We start from the raw sequence: 22,746 nt of genomic DNA, 5'->3' as shown, positions 1-22,746 counted from the left end.
CCTTGTTCGAGAGATAATCGAAAGACAAGACGTCAAGATTGAACGAGTAGACACAAAGAACAATATAGCAGACCCATTTACTAAAGCTCTACCACAGCAGCAATTCAATCGTCACCTCGATTGTATGGGGTTAAAATATAAGGGCGATTGGCTTTAGTGCAAGTGGGAGATTGAAAGAGTAGATGCCCTATAAGCCAATCATTTGATGGGTTTCTCTTTGTAATCCTCCAAATCATGTACTTTGACACTCGATATATATCAATAAAGGCATTGTGTTTCATCATTTGCTGCTTATCTATTTTATTATTGGATGATGAACCCCATAAATTAGGACATTGGTTTTAGGGTTATGATGAGATCATACCAGTGAGACCTAAAATCCTAAAATCCTAATTTAGAATATTCCCAGTCAAATTGGTATATTGAGTCGGGGATCAATATTACCGGAAAGACTGGCACATCTTATGTATGCTCAATGTAGAGGGTGATTGATCTCACAATCACTTGTGTGAGACACTAATACAAAGATGTGGGTGCTCATTAGAGGAATGAGTTCACTGAAATGACCAGCCATGAGAACATCTTATGGATTCTTACTTAATTATCAAAAGATGGAGTGGGAGTTGTGCAAGTGATCCTTAGACCTGAGATCACCATGGTACCTTGTGCACTTGAAGCTATGTTTTGGTTTACCCTCATTCACGACATTGCGTTGTGTACGGGGTATTCTGGATATGGTGGATTTTGTACGAAGGTTGTGAGTAGGTCAACAAGGAATCAGTCACTTCTAGTAAGAGAAGGTAACATCCTACTTACTCTAATCTTATGATGATTCAAGAAGCCTTTGATCAAAGCAAAATGAATATTAGAAAGAGTTTCTAATGTTTCATTGTTTGAATTATCATATAAAAGATTGAGAGAGACATGAATAAGTGATTGAGTTTGATATTGATCCATACTCGAGCACTTATTCAGGATGTAGTATGACTGAGGGATTGAATTGCACAGTAACTTTCCACTGAAGGGTATGTTTGGATTTGTCCAATACATTCCTCATCTTCCGGGTAGACATGATACGTTGCTAGACGTCAATCATGTCTTGTGGGTTGATCGGATCAAAGAGTTTGATTAGATCAAAGCATCAGAAAGGTTCTGATTGCTAAGTCAGGTTTAGCACTAAATTGAACCTAAATTGGATTAGAGGTATTCTAATCAGGTTAGGTCAACTTGCACCTGCACCTACTGCTGGCTAAGATAAGGAACCCAATGGGTCACACACAAGGGAATTGATCAAGGGTCTAATTGGATTAGATCATGTTTGCAAGATGAACATGCTAGCACGTGTTGCAAACCCTAGCTCCTGATTCGAATTAAATTCGAATATGATTCTTAGATTAGGTTGATCTAATATGATTAGATCATGACCTAATATGGGTTAGCCAAGAGTTGAAACCCATTTGGCTTTAATTAGACCTGATTTGATTAGGTTTAATGTTTTCTTTAAGTTGGTTAAACCCAATTGGATTGGGTTTGATAGGGCCTTCACTTCTGGACCATTGGATCGCTTCCTGGATGAAGGATCTGGTCCACTGGTTGGCGCCTTCATCTGGACCATTGGATGGCTTCCTGGATGAAGGATCTGGTCCACTGGTTAGCGCCTGAAACTGGACCACTGGATGGCTCTCTGGATGAAAGATCTGGACCGTTGCTCAGCGCCTGAATCTGGACCACTGGATGGCTCTCTGGATGAAAGATCTGGACCGTTGCTCAGCGCCTGAATCTGGACCACTGGATGGCACCCTGGATGATGATGCCCTGATCTGGACCATTAGATGGCGCCTAGATCTGGACCATTGGCTTTGGTTCACTGCATTTGGGCCCTTGGATCATCAGGATTTAAGAGGGAGATGTGAGAAAGAAGTTGATACACCCTTCTCCTTAGCACCCCATCATGATGGGATGCATCTCTTGGCACATGCCTCATCATGATGAGGTGTGTGGATGGGATGCATCCCTTTATGATGCATCCCTCCATCTCTTATAAATAAGGAGGTGCCTTGGGGTTCTAAAGATCATCCAAGAAAAAGCCTCTCCTTCTCTCTCCCTTATCTCTTCTTTCTTACAAGCCTCTCTCTTTTGTCCTAACCCAAGACAAGAGGGTCTTCTTTAGGACAAAAAGGCTAGTGAATGTTTTAGAGGTAGAAAGGAAGAAGGAAGTGAAGGAAAATCAGCCAATTAAATCCTTTGGAAGGATTGAACAATTAGAATCAAGTTTTGGTGGAGCTAGAGTCTTGAACCCATTCCTGTGTGGATCAACATCGGAGGGTGAACATTTGGGCACCTTAGGACATCTTCAGATATATTGGATATAGCGTGATAGGTATTCTTCTATACCAAGATTATATTTTCTACATTATTTGGTTATACTATTAAGGCGATCTTAGCTTATTAGGGTTTCATATAATGGGTTTTATAAGAAAATTTTATAATCCCGTATCTTCCGCTGCGCCCTAGGGCACTAAGAAACCCTAACAGTCCAGTCTGCAGATCATTGAATGACTAGGGTTTCTCTGTCCCTCTGGATTACTTGGAGAAGGAAAGGAGTGCCTTCGCAATTCAGCAAGGGATCATTTGGCCTTAGCTGCATGCTGGCACCAAAGTAGAGAGTGAATTTCTCAATCAAAAAGCCTTCAGCTCTCCAATGCTCGTGGCTGCTTTGATTTTTTTTTTTTAATTTTATGAAGTAATGGTTGTAATATTAAAGATGCTGAAGGTCACGTCTCTTCTTTTATTATAAAAGTTGGGTAGGGAAGCTCCTTCAGTCCCTGCCCTCACTTTTATTTTTTTTAAAAAAAGGAAAAAGCTTTGGTGACCTAAAGCTAATCAAATCATGTGAAGGAAGAAATAAAGGGTTCCGCGCTCGGTTTAAATACTGATATTGTAATTGTTACGATCGTTATTATAATATTAATATAACTGTACGTTCTATTATCCATTAAAACGGTTTGAGCCGCTGCCTGCTATCTTATTGGGATAAATCACATTAAAAAAATAACAACTATTTTTTTTGTTATTTTATATGTTAACATAAATAACGATCATTATTTTTATTTGTACCTTCTTTGACTAAAATTAATATAATTTTTCTCACCAAAGGAAATATATAATATTAAAATTCAAATATTCTTGCCTTAAATTTCCCTCGAAAATGATTGCATGGTCCGGAAACTAATATTATTTTATCTAATAAAATAAAAATGATATTATTATTTTTCTATATTAATTATTTTTTTATTATAATATACAATAATATTAAAAACTAAATATATATATTAACATAAATAAATTTGTCATAATTACCATGTCTTTCCTTTTCTCACACAACTAAACTTAAAATCATGACTCAGCCTCAGGAACAAAGCCAAACTTGAAAGCATAAACCGGCGAGAACCAAACTTAAAATAAATTTTTAGCAGATATGGATCCGGTCCATTACACAAACGACAAGTGCCCCGTTTGTAGAAACTTTTCTGTGCTCGGTTCATAGACAGCCTACGTGAATCGAGTAAATCGTTTCAAATTTCATCCAACAGTAATTGAGCAGATATATTAAACAAGCCACAATTGCTCAGTTTGTAGGAATTTTTCTGTGCTGGTTTCGTAGACGGTCTACGAGATTCTTAGTAAATCGTTGCAAATTTCATCCAACCGTGCATTGTATCAATCTAGTAAAGGCATTCAAAGCTTGGCTTTTTTTTTTTTTTTGGGACACTGGTGGACATAAAAACGCCCACGTATACAGACGTTAAAGAATTCTCATGGTTTCCATGCAAGCTCAAGAGGCCGCTTGATGGATATAAAGAAAGCACGAAGTCAGATGCACTTCAAGTTGAATTACTCCATTTGCCCGCGGGACATGGAAGTTTTGGTGGATAAATGATAGCACATGAACAAAAATTGTTCCCTGCCCAAGGAAAAATATGCAGGCACTTTTCTCAAAAATAAAAAAATATGCATGATCTCATAAATACAGTATATTTTTTCTCTAAGAAAAAAAACATGCATCCTAAAAAATATGTTCATTTTGATCTCAAAAAAAAAAAATTTAGACGATATCTCTCCTGCGCTCTCTTAAATATAATACCTTTTCTTCTATCAAAAGTCTCTGGACAATTCATCTTTCTCTCACTCTCCCACCCTTTTTTTTAATACCTATGCATTAACATGGGCAAAATACTGGTATGAGCTGATACTTCGGCATACCTTTAAGAAATGTACATAGCTCTCAAAAAGTTCTACAAACCCACAAAAAAAAATGATTAAGTGATGAATTTGATTATATTCTGTGCATCCAACTCGAAGAGAACATACTTCTAAGTAGATTCATAGAGGCCATAAGTTATTGCCAGAAGAAAATTTCTCCATGCGACTGATATGGATTATGGGATGGTAACTTCTTATTTCACCTCTTTCTTCTACTTCACCATCAAAATATTAATACTGTGAATCGGAGCTTGTTCCATTTTTTTTTGGGGGGGGGGGTGGGGTGGGGGGTGGAGGGGGGACTATCCCAACTTCTAATAATTACATATCTACTTAGCAACATAAGATTCTGAATTCAAACTTTAGATGGTGCAATTCAGATATTTGAACTTGAACAATTATAATTCTGATGGATGTCTCTCATTCTCTCTCAGAAAAAGAAAAATAAAACATATTGCCATGTACCCCAAAAAAGTTACCATAAAACATATTGTGATTTAACGAAGATAAAGATATTGAGGAGGTGTTTATCGTGGCCTAGGCTAACATGTTTTTGAAGAGATTTAGGAACAGCAGATTAACCAAGAATATTCGATCCCCACGCGGTCTCCCCTACCGACGCTTCCGTTCATCTGGAGATGAGACGAGGCCGTGCGACATGTCGGCCCCCTCGGCAGCGGACAGATTTCTAGCGAATCCTGGCAGGGCACCGAAATCCATTTAGTGGGCCCCAGTCCACGCAAAATTCCAAAACGATTTTTCTCATTTTTGTTAACCCGAGGTCCCACCCAGTGTGGACCCCACATAAAAGTTGGTGACGAGTGAGTTCCAATGTTGTCAGATCTTATATAAGGTGCATTGAGTATTACTGTTTGGGCAATGTGCTTGCTTTCGGCTGGTCAAAACATCTTCTCGCCAGCTAAGAGTAAATTTGACCTGCAATGGCGAATTTAAGCTCTCCATTAAAAATTTCTGACACATCTCACAAGTGTACTGGGCAAATCGTTCATTTTAATTTAAAATAGAAAATGACAGTCACCCCGTAACTTTGCCCGGGTTGCGAGTGCCTCCTTGATTTTAAAATATTTCGATTAGATACCTCGAGCTGTACTTTGAATTCTGTTTGATCCTTCCAATCCATCTTTGTTATTATGCGTTACGCTGAAAAAATACCTCTTTATATTTTAATAAAATTATAAATATGTCTCTACATTTCGAATTACCATAGTGTCAATCTTACATTTTTGTACATTGGGACAATATGGTCTAGTATTCTCTTAATTCGGATCAGAGCTCACCGAAAGTGCTAATTTGTTAGCTGATGTGGAGATAGTTATATCATCTGGACCCATCATCGTCATCATCTTCACGATCAAAAATCATCCTCAAATCTTTCTCCAACCCTAATCTCCGACCATCCTATCCAAGGCGAGAACGACAATTTCCTCGCCTCCTACCTTGTCTACATCTCTACCTCCTTTTTTTTCTATGTCAAATTCCATCTTTTTTTAAAAAAAAATTCCACATCACATAGCTAGATCAAACGAAGGATTTTGTGATTGCAATTGAAAGCTATCTTTTATCTTCAATAAAATAAAATATTTTACTCAAATAAACCGGTGAAGTGCCAAAACAATATGCTTTCAATTTCTATTCTATAAGGCTGCAATAGTTGTTATTAAAAATTCCATAACTGTTAATGCGAGCTAAAAATGATAATGGTTATTTAAATTGTGCGTCTTACCCAAAAAAAAAAAAAAGATAATGGTCGGATGGCAGCCGCTATTTAAAATTCGTCGTTGCGTGTGCGAACCTCAACTCAAAATTGGCCGGTCTCTCATTTCACTTTTACACCGAAGTCCCTCCTCTTACAAGTAATAACGAGACGGCCTTCCTTGTAGCGGATCGAGGCTCCCACGAGTCTTATCCGCCCTTTCCTCGTTTCCAAATGCTCTTCTCACTTTCCCCGAGAAGACATAAGAAAAAAGCGGGGCTAGTTTTTGAAGTGGGAGCAGAGTTGGTGGGTTGGCAGAATAGAGAAAGGACCAGTCGCTGGGCTCCCCGCCTCCACTGATTCACAGCAGAGTCCCAGAAATACTTAGCTGGTAGCAGTATTACTAGCTGGACATCAATGTCCGCCAAGATAAATTCACAGCTGACGTGCAACCTTTTCATTGCTCGAAGATAAGATACACTGCAACAACTGCCCAAAGGCCGAGAGAGACCGAGATGTAGATAGATAGCGTAAGGAATAGCACAGAAGAGTACACCCATCAGACATTACCAACCCGGGTCAGCTTTATGAAGTCGGCAGCTCACGAGCATTGACTTCGGGCCCCTCTCTCTTTCTAAAAACACTTCAATTGGCATTTTAACAGTGAGGTAGAGAGAGTATCCCAACCCTCCGTTTGTTGTATCCCCCAGTTCCAGGGGCCTCTGCCATCAGATGGTCCTGCTTGCTTGTTTGTTCCTTTTATGTTTTTTTTTTGTTTTTGTTTTAATGTATGAGTACATCTAATAATTTTTTTTAAAAAAAGAAGTATATGATATGAAGAAGAAGAAATCGTGTTATAATCCTTCTCAAAAAACTCTTTTAAATGATGCGCAGTATAGAAGGCAATTTAGTCTGCTGCAGCTAATCATGAATTCTAAATGTGGCGAGAAAAATTATTAGGTGAAATAAAAAGTTGGCGGGGCGAACTATTAGGCCAACGCCCAGCTATACGGTGGGTCTGGTTTTCTTGTATGGGCCCGCGACAGCTCCGTATGATGATACTGGTACCGAAGGGACCATCGTTTGGTTGGTCCGCTAGGGTAATCGCATGTTTGGTTCTGATGATTATGCCCTATTGCCAGGGAAAGGGGAAAATTAACCTGTATAAATTAAGAATTACATGAATAAAGAATACTCTCCCCATTTTAGATTCCTCGACTCTTGTTTTAACTTGTTCATTTGGGCATATAATCGCCATCAACATCAGATTATCACAACAGCTAATCTTGCTATTACTGTTGACCAATGTTTACATTTTAATTATTGTCAATTTTGCTATTACTGTTGACCGATGGTGTGCATCTTTGATATCTTGACACTTGATGTTATTGCTATCACAGCTAGTAAATTTGCTAATAATATAGTTGCTACTATTATTATAATAATTATTACGTGCATTACTATTAGTTTGAGTGCAGTATATGTATTATTAAGGTTGCACATGCTGCAGTAGATGGTAATCAGCTTTCTCCTCATCTCCTAAGATTTCATCCTTTCTTTTGGAGGCAGGATTTTTCGGTTGTGTGATTGTTTTATTAAAGACTTGCTTAACTTGTGCCATGGCAAGGATAATTTCTATTTTTACTCATAAAATTGGGGAAAAAATGCAACCGCGACAAGCTATCCTAATGTCCTTTTAGGTTGAATTCCATCTGCTAAATTTTAAAAATTAAATCAACAGCTGATTTATTGAAATTCATGGGACATAAGTTTGTTGTCAAAATTGAGGGAATAGCGAGCTGTGACTCAAGCGAGGGGTAGAAACATGATAACATTTACCTAGCTGTAAGTACGCTGATAACATTTCAGGCTAAGCATATATTCAGAGAGACCAACAAAGCTGCAGACTACGTGGCTACTTATGTGGCCTGCCACTCCAGAGGCATTCTATAGGTCTGGGAGGGAGGGTTGCTTAGGGCACTCTGTGAGTTGCTGTTTTCTGATTTTATTAAGTATATTCATACTCGTAATATATAAAATATCCATTTTAGCAAAAAAAAATATCTGCTTTAGCGAGAGAAAAAAATACTCTGCTCCCTAGAGCTCCATTTTATACGAGATAAAAGGAGTGAGATTCTCTCCATTTACACGACTTAACTTCAATAACGATGTTTGATGAGCACATTAATGAAGCATACAAAGGTTGATAGATTTGTGGACTTGCTTCGACTTCATCCCGGAATATTTACATCATGTTTCTTTTTAACTTGGTCAATGCAATTGTTGCCGGCCTAATTTCAAGAAAAGAAAACTCAACATTTTATTAATATTTAATTGATCTGAATATTGTTTCTTTCGCATTTAAAAATGATGAGTCATTTTAAAAATGGGTTGTGTCCCGTAGTCCCATCACAATTTATAATTTTCAAATTAGGGCTCGATCCTCTCAATGCGCGAGAGAGGGCCCAGGTAGGTTTAATAAACTCGCTCGCATGAGCCGACAAAGCAGATAAAACGTCCAGCAAAAAGAGTGGGGCTGGCCCATTACTATCAAGTTGGACCATGCACGTTCGACAGGAATCCAGTAAAACGCAGTCGCAAAACCAGGGTCTAAATCTACCACAACCCTTCAAGTAGACCTCAGTCAAGTTTTAAAGAACTGAGCTATAAGCTTGCATCCATTACCATACACCATCTGCAAGTCTGCAACCTAAATAACTGGTAGGTGGCAATATAAATATATAATAAACACAGTGTCCAACCATGTATTTTAAGTTTTGGATCCTTTACAGCCTAGTTGTTAGAGAACTGGGAACGTGAGTGTGCGATTTCTAGATGCTGCGTGCATATTATGAACAGGAATTGTAAAATATAATAATATGATTTATGTGAAGTTTTAGACAACCATTATTTGACACCTACAATGCGAGGCATACAAGAAGAATCGAGATATTAAAGAATTTAATCTAAATAATCACCATTAAATCCCAAGAGACCAGCCCAGCACCTCCTGAGAATTAATAAGTGCTGTCATTTTTAATGGCTGGTAAACCAGTTTCTATCCCAACTTCTTAAAATTTCTCACACTCTCGTTGTACGCAGCAAGCGCCCTTTGGCCGCCCCACTCGTCCCCACTCTCTTCTCTCCCTTTCAGCGCCGATGAGACGGCCAGATGGCCCTTGGAACTGCTCTCTTCTCGGGAGCTCAAATTCCCTTCTCTCTCCCTCGCACACACTCCCCCACTCCCACCTTCGTATAGTTAGAAGTCCTTGACTCCACCTGAACTCGTTCCCAGAAAGAGAGGGGGAGAGAGAGCTAGAACCGAACTTCCAAAACTCGCCACCATGAGACTTCTTCGTGTCTTCTTTCTCTTCTTCCATCTTTTCCACACCTCCTTCTCTCTCAACCAAGAAGGCCTTTATCTTCTCGAGGCCAAGCGAGGCCTGGACGACCCTGACAATGCGCTGTCGAACTGGAACCCCCGCGACGCCACGCCGTGCAACTGGACCGGCGTGTTCTGCTCGCCGCCCGCCACCCCTTCCTCCGACCCCGCCGTCACCTCCGTCAACCTCTCTATGAAGAACCTCGTTGGACCCTTCCCCGCCGCCCTCTGCCGCCTCCCCTCCCTTGCCTCCCTCTCCCTCTCTAGCAACTACATCAACTCCTCCCTCCCGGACTCCTCCCTCCGCCCCTGCCCTTCCCTCTCCCACCTCAACCTCTCCATCAACAACCTCGTCGGCCCCCTCCCCGCCGCACTCGCTTCCCTCCCTTCCCTCCTCTCCCTCGACTTGTCGTCGAACAACTTCTCCGGGCCCATTCCCCCCTCCTTCGCCGACTTCCCCCGTCTCGAACGCCTTTCCCTCGTCAACAACCTTCTAAACTCCACCATTCCTTCTTTTCTGTCCAATGTCTCCACCCTCCGCGAGCTCAACCTCTCTTATAACCCCCTCACCCCCGGCCCCGTCCCCGCCAAGCTCGCCGAACTCCGCTCTCTCGAACAGCTCTGGCTCGCCGACTGCAATCTTATCGGCGAAATCCCCCCCCAACTGGGCCACCTCGCCAACCTCATCAACTTCGACCTCTCCAGCAACTCCCTCTCTGGACCCATTCCGCCGAGCCTCACCCACCTCTCCAGCGTCGTCCAGATCGAGCTATATCACAACTCCCTGTCCGGGCCCATCCCTTCGGGCTTCTCCAAGCTCGCCAATCTCCGTCACATCGATGCCTCCACGAACCAGCTCGAGGGTCCGCTCCCTGAGGACTTCTTCGACGCCCCTCTGCTCGAAACCGTCCACTTCTACGATAATCAGCTCACCGGTAGCATCCCCGGCCATCTGTCTCGCGCTTCGAACCTCGTCGATCTGAAGCTCTTCCGCAACCAGCTGAACGGCTCGCTGCCGGCGGATTTCGGCAAGAGCTCCCCTCTGATCTATCTTGATCTCTCGGACAATTTGCTCTCCGGGGAGATCCCGGCGAGTATCTGCGACCACGGCGTGCTGCAGGAGCTCCTTTTGATCGATAACATGTTCGGCGGGAACTTACCGGAGAGTCTCGGCCGCTGCCGGGCGCTCACACGGGTCCGGCTCACGAACAACCGGCTCTCCGGCGAGGTCCCGGCCGGCATGTGGGGCCTGCCCCACCTGTGGCTTCTCGAGCTCAAAGGTAATTCCTTTTCCGGTGGGATCTCTCCGGTTATCTCCAACGCCGCAAACCTCTCCAACCTCGTCATCACCGACAACCAGTTCAGCGGCGGTATCCCATCGGAAATGGGAGCTCTGTCCAAGCTGTATGAGTTCTCGGCTGCGAACAACCGGCTGACGGGGCCGCTGCCGTCGTCTCTCGGCAACTTGGCGCAGCTGGGCCGGCTCAACCTCCGCAACAACTCCTTGTCGGGCGAGTTGCTCAGAGGGATCGAATCGTGGAAAAAGCTGAGCGAGCTGAACCTCGCTTATAATGAATTCTCTGGTGGGATACCGCAGGAGCTCGGCGACCTCCCGGTGCTCAACTATCTCGACCTCTCAAACAACGTGCTCACCGGCGAGATCCCCGGCCAGCTGCAGAACTTGAAGCTCAACCAATTCAACGTATCCAACAATCAGTTGTCGGGATCTCTTCCGCCCTTGTTTGCGACCCAGGTCTACCGCAGCAGCTTCTTGGGCAACCCTGGGCTGTGCGCGGACCAGCCGGGGCTGTGCCCTGCTTCGCAGGGAGGCAGAAGGACTCGCCACGAGTTCTTCTGGCTGCTCCGGGCGATCTTCATGCTCGCGGCGCTGGTCCTGCTCGTCGGGGTGGCATGGTTCTATTGGAGGTACCGGAACTACAGGAGGTCCAAGCTGGGAACGGATAGGTCTAAGTGGACGCTGACCTCGTTCCACAAACTAGGATTCAGCGAGTACGAGATCTTGGACTGCCTCGACGAAGACAACGTGATCGGCAGCGGCGCGTCCGGGAAGGTATACAAAGCCGTCCTCAGCAATGGGGAGGCAGTTGCGGTGAAGAAGCTCCGGGGAGCATCGAACAGGGATGCGGACGATGATGTGGATCGGACAGTGGATGACCATTTCGAAGCAGAGGTTGCAACTCTGGGGAAGATCAGGCACAAGAACATCGTCAAGCTGTGGTGCTGCTGCACTCACAAGGATTGCAAGCTGCTGGTTTATGAATACATGCCCAAGGGAAGCCTGGGGGACCTGCTGCACGGCAGCAAGGGCGGGCTCTTGGATTGGCCGACGAGGTATAAGGTTGCGGTGGATGCGGCGGAGGGGCTGTCGTATTTGCATCATGATTGCGTGCCGCCGATTGTGCACAGAGATGTCAAGTCGAACAATATCCTGTTGGATGGAGAGTTTGGAGCACGGGTGGCGGATTTCGGGGTTGCAAAGGCAGTGGAAGCGATTGGGAAGGGGCCAAAATCCATGTCGATTATTGCGGGTTCATGTGGATATATCGCGCCAGGTTTGTTCGATCCATGTTTGTACGTGTTCTTCTTAAGTTGGATACACTTGTTTCCGTCCTCCATGTTAGTATATATTATGCAGGCAACGCAATATCTATAGTTTGCTCTGTACTTTCTAAACGCTGTCTTCTTCACTTATATCGCCTCATTATATCTGCAGATTTTTATGTTTTGATACATATCTATGTTTTAAATTTCCTTCTCTCTAAGCAGTTTGTTCTTGCTGTCTCCTCTCCTTAACCTCAGTTCTGAACTTCCAAAAATTTGCGTCATGAAAGTTTTTGTCGCTAGTGTATACGGAAGGTTTTTACTTCTGTTCTTTTCCCTTGGATTCGTCTAAGCTCTGCAGCTGAAGATTTACATGTCTACCATTGATCTTACCTGATTTGAATAAAACTTGAGGCACTGTCCAATCTCTGTAGTTTGGAGACTTGCCCGTATCCCTGCTCAGTTTCTGCATGCGCATCTAGTTATATTGTCTATTGATCTAGAAGTATTTATTTTTCTTTTTTGCAGATTATGCTCAATTATTTTTTAAAAATAACCAGGTATATCTGCATTTTTCTAAGATTGATGTACGAAGGGTTTGCTGAAATCTCTCATCACAAATTCAGATGCTCTTTCCTATCAGGACTGAGCTGTCTCCAGGAAAAGAAAATCAGATAGATCTCATTTAAGCTAATTTTGATTGCTATCTGATGCGATAGGTTACTATAAACTGACTTCAACTTTTTAGTCCGCTAGTCTTCAAAGCTTGTGCTTTGTTATATGGTCTCAATGCATCTATTTGCTTTAACTACTGGAGGCCTGAAACTTTTTGTTGCAGATTTCACATATTAATAAACTTCTGGATGCATTGCAGAGTATGCTTACACTCTTCGGGTGAATGAGAAGAGTGACATATATAGCTTCGGTGTCGTCATGCTGGAGCTGGTGACAGGAAGGCTCCCTGTGGATCCAGAGTTTGGGGAGAAGGACCTGGTGAAGTGGGTATGCGGCACAATAGATCAGAAGGGTGTCGAACATGTGATTGACCCTAAGCTTGACGTGTGCTTCATGGAGGAGATAAAAAAGGTCCTCAAAATTGGCCTTCTTTGCACCAGTTCCCTCCCCATCAACCGCCCTTCCATGAGAAGGGTAGTGAAGATGCTGCTAGAAGTGAGTACTAACAAGCCTAATAAGCCCGAGAAGAGGGACGGAAAACTCTCCCCCTACTACTACGAGAACGCATCCGACCAGGGGAGTATTGTTTGAAGACGACCAAGTTTCCTGTAATTTGCTTTCGGGGAAAGTGATTCATATCATCTGGTGGAAAGACTCATATAAGGCAGGTCCGAAAATATTGTAAACGGATTCTCCGTATGCTCCTTTTCTTTTCTTGTAGCCCAGGCAGCTCTGAAGGAGGCAAAAAAAAGAAAAGCAAAAAGAGGCACTTCCTTTAGGCATCTTGCTATTTGCTGCTTTGTTCTGGTTGCTGTTGGCACAGGCATTTGTGCCGCTAGTAAAGTGTTGAGCGACCATAGATTGTACGATTCTGTTTGAATTCTTGAATGACGCCATGGTTGAGAGACTCAGAATTGCATTCACTTCTTGAATTACGCTGAGAAATTACGGTTGCTTTGGCTTATATAAATGTAACATCGCTCTATGGAAGACAGCTATATAAATTAAATTATGAGGATGCCTGTACGAGTAGTGATTGATCTAGGGACCTCATTAATTTCTAGAATGCCTGACGGTCCCCACTCTGCAGTATATCTATACTATTTTCTGACTTCCACCGAGACAGCCTAGATGCTGGGGCTGTTGGTCGTGCTCGTGCTCTTAAAATCGCTTTCATCCTTGCGTGTTGCTGGTAGATGCGGTAAACTGGTTATTTTACGTGTCAATATTCCCTAGATATGTCCGCCTCCCACTTTGCAAAAATTATTAAAGTAAATTGTATATTCTTGAAGCCACGTTTAGGTCTTAAGGGCTGTATGGACTGTGGTAAGTTGGGAAGAAAATATCGAAGATCAGGTCAGAGTAAGAATATGAAGGTGTAGGCGGTGGTTGCCCATAAATTGGGCGTTCTGAAGCCAGACACAGACAAGCTTGGAAAGGGAAAAGACAGTAGTTTAACTATGACGCTAATTAAGATGAGTGATCCTGAGACAATCTCAAATCAGGAGCTAGCTGGATGAAAGTTGCTTGGATGGAGAAAAATGGTGGCTCAAAGAAGTGGAAGATAGAAGGTCAAGCAGCAGGAGGGTCCTAATCAAAGCATTGATGCCGAAGTTGTTCAAAAGAGTGCTGATGGTTGAAAGTTCTTGTTGGTATATTTCTAGAAAGCAAGTGGATGGTAGAGAATAACAGAAACAGATATCAGTGCCCTTTGAGCCAGTAGAACTTGATTCGTGACAGCTCAAATGGAATATAAATTGTCATTGTTATTGATAAATCTGATCCATGGAACAAATCAAGTGGCTTTAAGTTTTAGGAGGGAAGGAAGATGTGAAGGATGGAGGACATCACCGTCATGACAGCGAATGCAGTGGGATGGGCGGGGACAATTCCTTGTTAAAGCGGCATTATGGAGCATTTTTGAACAATCAAACCCGAGACTTAGATCTTGTTTGGCAGAGTTGTTGGCAGTAGAACTTCCGAAAATAATACTTTTTGAAGTAGAGCTTTTATAAAAAATTATTTGTTGTTTGGTAACTACATTTTTAAAGTAATGTAAAATTTTAATAGTGTTTTGTAAGCAAACTGATAAAGCACTTTTGATGTAATAAAATGACCATAAATAACATTACATAGTATTATACAACGAAACATAATAAAATATAATATATATTATTACATAAATATATAATATAATATAATATTACTGTAATGTAATATAATATTATTATAATATGGTAAAATAATATTGTATACAATAACATAATAATATAATATAATTTGATATTATATAATATAATATATCAATATATTATAATATAATATAATAACATATTATATTTATAGTATAATACAATAATAAAGATATAAAATATTATAATTATTATCATTATATATTAATAAATATATAAAAATATTTTTTTATAATTGTAATATTTTATTATAGGTATTTGGTCTTTAAAAATAATAATAAATCAAAATAGCTTTCTAACGCACGCTAAAAGTACTTTTTTTAAAAAAAAACTTTATTTTAAAGCTTTTTTTAAAGAAGATATTTTAGCTTTCTAACAAAACTAAAACAACTTTTCAATTTTTTTACCAACCACTTCTAAACGGAGCCTTACTCCTAAAGCCAAGGATGGTGAAGTAAAATAATCAATGCAAGAAAATCCTCTGACATCAGAATGGATCATGCTCATCATAAGGGTAGAACTTGAGAAGCATTATGGAGCATCTTAGAAAGCCTACAATTTGGACAGTCAATCTTTGCTTTCGGCGCTTGCTCCTGGGGTGACACCGGTGATGTAAAATAACAAAGGAAAGACAATCCACCAACATGAAAATTGATCATGTTAGAGCCCCAAAACTATGCATAATGCTGCTTCCTAGATACAAGAGTTAATAGTTTTTATCTCTTATTTAAAACATTCCAAAAGCTTTTGTTTATGTGCAAAGTATTTAGAAACATCCAGATATGAGAACACCATGCTTGTACTCTAGATCAGTTCAAGGTACTAGTTACAATGTTTCATTGCAATCAAAGCACTGTATCTGGGGCTGCCGTAATCCCCATGAAGCTATTCTTCAGGATAAACAAATCCATCCAGCAGGGATCTCTGGTAAGTATTCACATTCAAATACCCTATGACTGAAGAGTCATGGCATTCTTTTTTTCCAAGAAGGAAGTTCTGGAATATCTCCTACTTTCACTAGGAACAACCGCCCTACAAGATGGAACAGTGGTGGGGACCAAGTGTCGGTCATGCACTTTCCACACCAAGGGGTTTCCTCTTAGCCTTTGGCGTTGGCCTAATCAAGGTGTGCCGCCTTGACCGAATGTAGATAGCGCCAATGCAAAGGAAATAATCGGCACTTTGCTCCTCCAAACTCCAAGTATGCTCGGCTATGGATGGAGTCTTGCACTCCTCTTCGGAATCTAAAGTCTTGCTTGCCAATGAAGACAACTCATTTGAGAATGCAGAGGCATCAAAGGCAACTTTGATTCAGTTGAAAAGGAAATACAATATCTAAGGAGGGATTGATGGTTCCCTTCCTTAGCCAAATCCAAGGGGGGTTGATTTACCCTGCCTTGGCCCAAGTCCCTTAGGACCGAAATTAGGCAATAATGCCTACCCAAGCCTATGGCCGAATGCACTTACAAGTGGCTAACTATTCAATGGTTCAAAAGTCCCTCCCCCCACTTCATTTGGCCCTATTTGTAGACTCCCTACAATGGCCTACAAAGGCTTCCATCCGGCTGGCTGTTTGCATGCTGTGGCAACTCCTTGGGAACTTCCCTTGCTTGGTTTGCTGTCTTGATTCGGTTGCCATTTGGTTGGCTGCTTGCTTGGCTTGGCGGTGGTTGCTGGCGGTTTCTGGCTGTTGTTGGCAATGGCCTGCAACTTTGGATGTTGGCAGTTTCTTGCTGTTGGCCAAGCTGTGGCCACTGCAGAGACTTGAGTTGGCTGCTGTTGGCACTCCTCTGTGCTTGTCTCTGCAGAAGGATAATCCTGCTGTCATGGCCCGGCGCACTGGTTTTGCCCGTGCCGCGCGCGGTCTGGCGGGCTGCGCGTGGGCATGGGCAGACCAGGCGCTGCCTTGGTTTTCCTGCGCCTGACCCTTTTGTCGGTGGTTGGATCCTTTGGCTCTGTCGGTCTGGGCGCTGGGCGTTCCGTCGTTGGGCGCTCTGCCGCTGGGCGCTCGGTCGCTGGGCGTCTGGGCGCTGGGCGCCTGGGCGCGGGGCGTCTGGGCGCTGGGCGCCTGGCCGCTGGCCGCTCGGTCGCCCGCCGGTTGCTGGATGTTGGTTCCCGCGCGCGCATGGACTCGGTCGGTTGGTGATTGGCGCGCTCGGGCGGTTGCTGTCTGCGGCGCATGGCACGCGCGCGCGCTGGCGCTGGCGGCCACGCGCCTGCGCGTGCCAGCGGTTGCCTGCCGTTGCCACTGGCGCGTGCGCGCGCCAGTCTTGGGCGCCAAGGGCCCGCGCGCGCTGGCGGTTGCCGGCCGTTGCTCCAGGCCTGTGCGCGCGGCGGTCTTTGGCGCCAAGGGCCCGTGCGCACGGTGCTCCTTGGGCGCGCCTGGGCGGTTGCCGCCCGTTGGTTCCCTCTAGCCCGCGCGCCTGCTGTGCCTTGGCGCGCGCGGCCCGTTGCTGTCGGTTGGCCCTCTGTGGCTTGCGCGTGCCTTGGCCTGTGCTGGGCTTGCCTTGGCCGCGCCTGTGCCCGTCCGGATATTGTTGGCTTGCTGGTGTGCGCGCGCAATGGCTTGGACCCGGGGCGTCCAATCCTTGCGCGCGGCTGGAATTTTGGCTTGGCCCTCCCGGCCAATGGCTTTGCCTTGTGTTTGGTCCTTGTGGCCTGTCGGATGCCTCGGTTGCAGTGGCGCCCCAGCCAAAGGTCTGCGGCCTTGGGCGCGCCGCTGCTGTGCCCGGTCGGTGTTGCCAATGACTCGGCCCTTGCTTGCCAAGGATGGCCGAACCTCGGTTGTGCCCCAAGGAATGAAAGAAGACCTTTGGGCGGACATGAGCCTTGCTCTTGCTCCGCCTTGGCCTTCGTGATTTGGCTGATTTGGTGAGGTGAATTAGGAGGAACCTCACCATTCCTCCCCTCTTGAAGAACTCCCTTGTCCTCAAGGGTGATGGGCTGATAATCTTCTATCTTCAAAAGAGGACTTCCTTCTTTTCTTGACAATGCATCGGCTACCTTATTGTCTCTTCCCGGTTGATAGACAATGTTATACTCAAAGCCCAATAGTTTCACCAAAAATTTCTGCTGCTCGGGCGTTGTGATCTTTTGTTCTAGGAGATGGCGGATGGCCTGCTGATCTGTCACAATTGTGAACCTTCGCCCCAATAGATATGGCCTCCAGATTTTTACTGCATGAACCACAGCCATTAATTCTCGGGCATAGGTGCTGCTGGCTTTTTTCTGTGGTCCGAGTGCCTTTGACATGAATGCAATGGGCCTTCTGTTTTGAACTAGCACTGCCCCTATTCCGTCCCCACTTGCATCTGTATAAACTTCAAAGGGAATGCTGAAATTAGGCAAGGCAAGAACCGGTGTTTGGGTCATCATCCGTTTCAAGTCTTCAAATGCTTTCCTTGCCTCATCCGTCCAAGAGAATTCTCCCTTTTTCAGCATGTTTGTCAAGGATTTAGCAATCAACCCATAATTCTTGACAAACCTTCTATAGTAGCCGGTCAATCCAAGAAATCCTCTCAATGCCGTGATGCTTTGGGGTAGTGGCCAATCTACCATGGCCTCAATTTTCCTTTGATCTACCTTGACTCCTTCTCCCGAAATGATATGGCCCAAATACTCCAATTCATGTTGCATGAATGCACACTTGGATGCCTTGATGTAGAATTGATGTTCTTCTAGGATCCTTAGGACCAATTCCAAGTGTTCCAAGTGCTCTTCCACTGACTTAGAATAAATCAGAATGTCATCAAAGAACACAATGACAAACCTTCTTAGATAGGCCCGGAAGATGTCATTCATTGCCGCTTGAAATGTGGATGGTGCGTTACACAAACCAAAGGGCATGACTAGGTATTCATAGTGGCCCAAATGTGTTCTAAATGCAGTCTTGTGAATGTCTTCATTCTTCATTCTGATTTGGTGATATCCGGCTCTCAAATCAAGCCGAGTAAAGATTGTGGCACCATGCAATTCATCCAACATTTCATCCACGGTTGGTATTGGAAATCTGTCCTTGATTGTTGCTTCATTAAGGGCTCTATAATCAGTACAAAATCTCCATGTGTTGTCCTTTTTCCTAACCAAGAGGACAGGTGATGAAAAGGGACTAGAACTTCTCCTAATGAGTCCTTGCTTAAGCATGTCATCAACTTGCTTCTCAATTTCTCCCTTTTGGAAGTGGGCATACCTATATGGTGAGACATTCACGGCCTTGGATTCATCCTTAAGTCGTATAGGATGATCATATAACCTTTGAGGGGGTATGGTCTTTGGTACTTCAAGGACTTTCAAGTGTCTTTCTAGTAATGGCCTCACCGAACTAGGGACTCCTTCTAACTCATTTTTCATGGGCTTTGGTTCGGTTTGGTCTTGAGTGGCTAACATTATGGCTACACATAGGGCACCCCCCTTGCAAAGTTTTTCTAAGGTATAAGCCTCACATGGTTTGACTTCACTACTCCCTAAGGCAACCCACTTCTTCTTTTGACTACCCAATTTGAATTCCATTGTCATGGATCCAAAATCAGTGATCACCTTTCCTACTTGTCTTAACCATGCATTTCCAAGGACTATGTCAAGGCCTACTAATTGAATCACATGAAGATCAGCCATGATTCTTACCCCTTGAATGTTCATCTTTACTTCATGGATGACTTCCTTGCATGTAAGCTTCTCACCGTTGGCCACCTTTACTTCAAATGGCTGAATGCTTGTAGGATGTAACCCCAACTTTGGCACAATGGTTGCATTGATAAAATTGTGGGATGATCCGCTGTCCACTAACAGTGAGACTTCATTTCTGCCGACCCATGCAAGTAGCCTCATGGTGCTTGGCTTTGGCACCCCTGTCAAGGCATTCAAGGATAATTTTGCATCACTTTCCTCCGCTTGCATTTGACTTGGCTGATTGTGGGATTGATCTTCATCCGGATCACTTGCTTGGCTATTTTCTGCAACTTCAATTTCTGCATCTTGGACTTCAATTAGGAATGCTTGCCCAGATTTGCACTTGTGATCTCGGTTCCATTTCTCCCCACATTTGAAGCACAAGCCCTTTTTGATGTAGTCTTGGACTTCCTCCCTTGACAGCCGCTTGACTTGTGGCTGGTTGTTCTTTGGGTTGCTGCCGACTGCATCTTTGATCTTCCATGGCACTTTGGTTGGCATGGTCTTGGCTTCCCGGTTGATGGTGTCTTTGATCATTCTCCTCTCGGTTTGATAGCCATCATCTAGGATTTCTGCAATGCGCATGGCCTCTTGCATAGAGTTGGGTTGCTTCAACTTGACCTCTTTGGCAAGCCATGGCTTCAAGCCATCAATGAAAGTGCCCATCAAGGCTTCCTCCGACCAACCCGTCACCAATGTTTGCAAGTGGCGAAACTCTTCAACATAAGGCCGCACCCTTCCTTCTTGCTTGATCTTTGCTAATTGTCCATGATAATTCACAATAGGGGATGGCCCCCATTGAGTCATGAACTCCTTCACAAATGCAGTCCACCCAAGTCTCCTTCCTTCCTTTTCATAGATGGATCTCAACCATCTCCACCATTTGCTTGCTTTGTCTTCAAGATGAAAACTAGCAAGTGTGACCTTCTCCTTGTGTGGAACTTCATAGACATAGAAGAATTGTTCCACCTTGTCCATCCATTCAAAAGGATCTCCCCCACTGAATTTAGGGAAGTCTATCCTTGGTTTCCTCACTTCTCTTCTAGGCTCTCCCTCATCTTCTTCAACATCTCCATGGTGATGCATTCTCACCCTTTCTTCCCTTCTTCTCCCACTCGGTCTAGTGGCAATTCGGGGCTCTTCATCGGACTCCCTCACACTATAAGTCTCTTCATACTCCACACCTCTTCCAAACCGGTCCACACAAACCCCAAATCCTTCCACTCTACTCCCTCTTCTTACTCTTTCACTCCTTCTCTCCCTCACTCGGCAACCACTATGGTTGCTTGCTAACTCTTCCTCACTTCCCCTCTCTTGGTCCTGCCCATTGGCATGCGGCCAAGTCTCCTTGTTCATATTTTTTTCTCCACTCGAAATCCTCCTTTCCAACCTCTCCAAACTATGATTGGTATCCCTCCTCATTTCAGCCATGGAATGGGAGATTTCTTCCAAGGCTTTGCTGATTCGGTTGGACTGAATTTCAAGGGCTTCAAGCCTTTGGTTACCCTCGGCTTCTATGATAATTTTGATGTAGATTCAGAACAATCCTTCAAAGGTATTCAAAGGCAATGGCGCTACCTTCAAGATGATCTTCTTGTTGAAGTGATCTCTCAACGAAAGCACCAAATTGGTGGGGACCAAGTGTCGGTCATGCACTTCCCACACCAAGGGATTTCCTCTTAGCCTTTGGCGTTGGCCTAATCAAGGTGTGCCGCCTTGACCGAATGTAGATAGCGCCAATGCAAAGGAAATAATCGGCACTTTGCTCCTCCAAACTCCAAGTATGCTCGGCTATGGATGGAGTCTTGCACTCCTCTTCGGAATCTAAAGTCTTGCTTGCCAATGAAGACAACTCATTTGAGAATGCAGAGGCATCAAAGGCAACTTTGATTCAGTTGAAAAGGAAATACAATATCTAAGGAGGGATTGATGGTTCCCTTCCTTAGCCAAATCCAAGGGGGGTTGATTTACCCTGCCTTGGCCCAAGTCCCTTAGGACCGAAATTAGGCAATAATGCCTACCCAAGCCTATGGCCGAATGCACTTACAAGTGGCTAACTATTCAATGGTTCAAAAGTCCCTCCCCCCACTTCATTTGGCCCTATTTGTAGACTCCCTACAATGGCCTACAAAGGCTTCCATCCGGCTGGCTGTTTGCATGCTGTGGCAACTCCTTGGGAACTTCCCTTGCTTGGTTTGCTGTCTTGATTCGGTTGCCATTTGGTTGGCTGCTTGCTTGGCTTGGCGGTGGTTGCTGGCGGTTTCTGGCTGTTGTTGGCAATGGCCTGCAACTTTGGATGTTGGCAGTTTCTTGCTGTTGGCCAAGCTGTGGCCACTGCAGAGACTTGAGTTGGCTGCTGTTGGCACTCCTCTGTGCTTGTCTCTGCAGAAGGATAATCCTGCTGTCATGGCCCGGCGCACTGGTTTTGCCCGTGCCGCGCGCGGTCTGGCGGGCTGCGCGTGGGCATGGGCAGACCAGGCGCTGCCTTGGTTTTCCTGCGCCTGACCCTTTTGTCGGTGGTTGGATCCTTTGGCTCTGTCGGTCTGGGCGCTGGGCGTTCCGTCGTTGGGCGCTCTGCCGCTGGGCGCTCGGTCGCTGGGCGTCTGGGCGCTGGGCGCCTGGCCGCTGGCCGTCTGGGCGCTCGGTCGCCCGCCGGTTGCTGGATGTTGGTTCCCGCGCGCGCATGGACTCGGTCGGTTGGTGGTTGGCGCGCTCGGGCGGTTGCTGTCTGCGGCGCATGGCACGCGCGCGCGCTGGCGCTGGCGGCCACGCGCCTGCGCGTGCCAGCGGTTGCCTGCCGTTGCCACTGGCGCGTGCGCGCGCCGGTCTTGGGCGCCAAGGGCCCGCGCGCGCTGGCGGTTGCCGGCCGTTGCTCCAGGCCTGTGCGCGCGGCGGTCTTTGGCGCCAAGGGCCCGTGCGCACGGTGCTCCTTGGGCGCGCCTGGGCGGTTGCCGCCCGTTGGTTCCCTCTAGCCCGCGCGCCTGCTGTGCCTTGGCGCGCGCCCCGTTGCTGTCGGTTGGCCCTCTGTGGCTTGCGCGTGCCTTGACCTGTGCTGGGCTTGCCTTGGCCGCGCCTGTGCCCGTCCGGATATTGTTGGCTTGCTGGTGTGCGCGCGCAATGGCTTGGACCCGGGGCGTCCAATCCTTGCGCGCGGCTGGAATTTTGGCTTGGCCCTCCCGGCCAATGGCTTTGCCTTGTGTTTGGTCCTTGTGGCCTGTTGGATGCCTCGGTTGCAGTGGCGCCCCAGCCAAAGGTCTGCGGCCTTGGGCGCGCCGCTGCTGTGCCCGGTC

The 22,746-nt window shown here is 45.1% G+C and overlaps 2 protein-coding genes across 2 annotated transcripts; one reads left to right on the top strand and one right to left on the bottom strand.

Moving 5' to 3' along the window:
• Positions 1-9,062: 9,062 nt before the first annotated feature.
• Positions 9,063-13,507, top strand: LOC103702468 (uncharacterized). The gene is made up of 2 exons (XM_008784908.6): positions 9,063-11,932; positions 12,796-13,507. The coding sequence occupies exons 1-2, from the start codon at positions 9,322-9,324 to the stop codon at positions 13,185-13,187; spliced, it is 3,003 nt and encodes a 1,000-aa protein (XP_008783130.3). The 5' UTR covers positions 9,063-9,321; the 3' UTR covers positions 13,188-13,507.
• Positions 13,508-16,323: 2,816 nt separating this feature from the next.
• On the bottom strand, positions 16,324-20,887 carry LOC149753542 (uncharacterized). The gene is made up of 2 exons (XM_089923555.1): positions 17,681-20,887; positions 16,324-16,590 (listed from the first exon to the last, which is right to left on the bottom strand). The coding sequence occupies exons 1-2, from the start codon at positions 20,885-20,887 to the stop codon at positions 16,324-16,326; spliced, it is 3,474 nt and encodes a 1,157-aa protein (XP_089779681.1).
• Between the last annotated feature and the right edge of the window lie 1,859 nt (positions 20,888-22,746).

Source organism: Phoenix dactylifera, chromosome 5, assembly GCF_051530095.1.
Source record: "Phoenix dactylifera cultivar Ajwa chromosome 5, Ajwa_hap1_PhDact_Kaust_v1.1, whole genome shotgun sequence".
NCBI classification, from domain to species: Eukaryota; Viridiplantae; Streptophyta; class Magnoliopsida; order Arecales; family Arecaceae; genus Phoenix; species Phoenix dactylifera.
Note: the sequence above shows the minus strand (reverse complement) of the source record. Positions and strands in the feature narration are given on the sequence as shown.

Excerpts from the sequence above, each read along its gene's own strand:
- LOC103702468 (XM_008784908.6), top strand. The coding sequence starts at position 9,322 with ATGAGACTTCTTCGTGTCTTCTTTCTCTTCTTCCATCTTTTCCACACC. Across the intron at positions 11,933-12,795 it reads ATGTGGATATATCGCGCCAG|AGTATGCTTACACTCTTCGG; the intron begins GTTTGTTCGATC and ends GATGCATTGCAG.
- LOC149753542 (XM_089923555.1), bottom strand. The coding sequence starts at position 20,887 with ATGGCTGAAATGAGGAGGGATACCAATCATAGTTTGGAGAGGTTGGAA. Across the intron at positions 16,591-17,680 it reads AAGAGGGGAGGAATGGTGAG|AGACAAGCACAGAGGAGTGC; the intron begins GTTCCTCCTAAT and ends ATCCTTCTGCAG.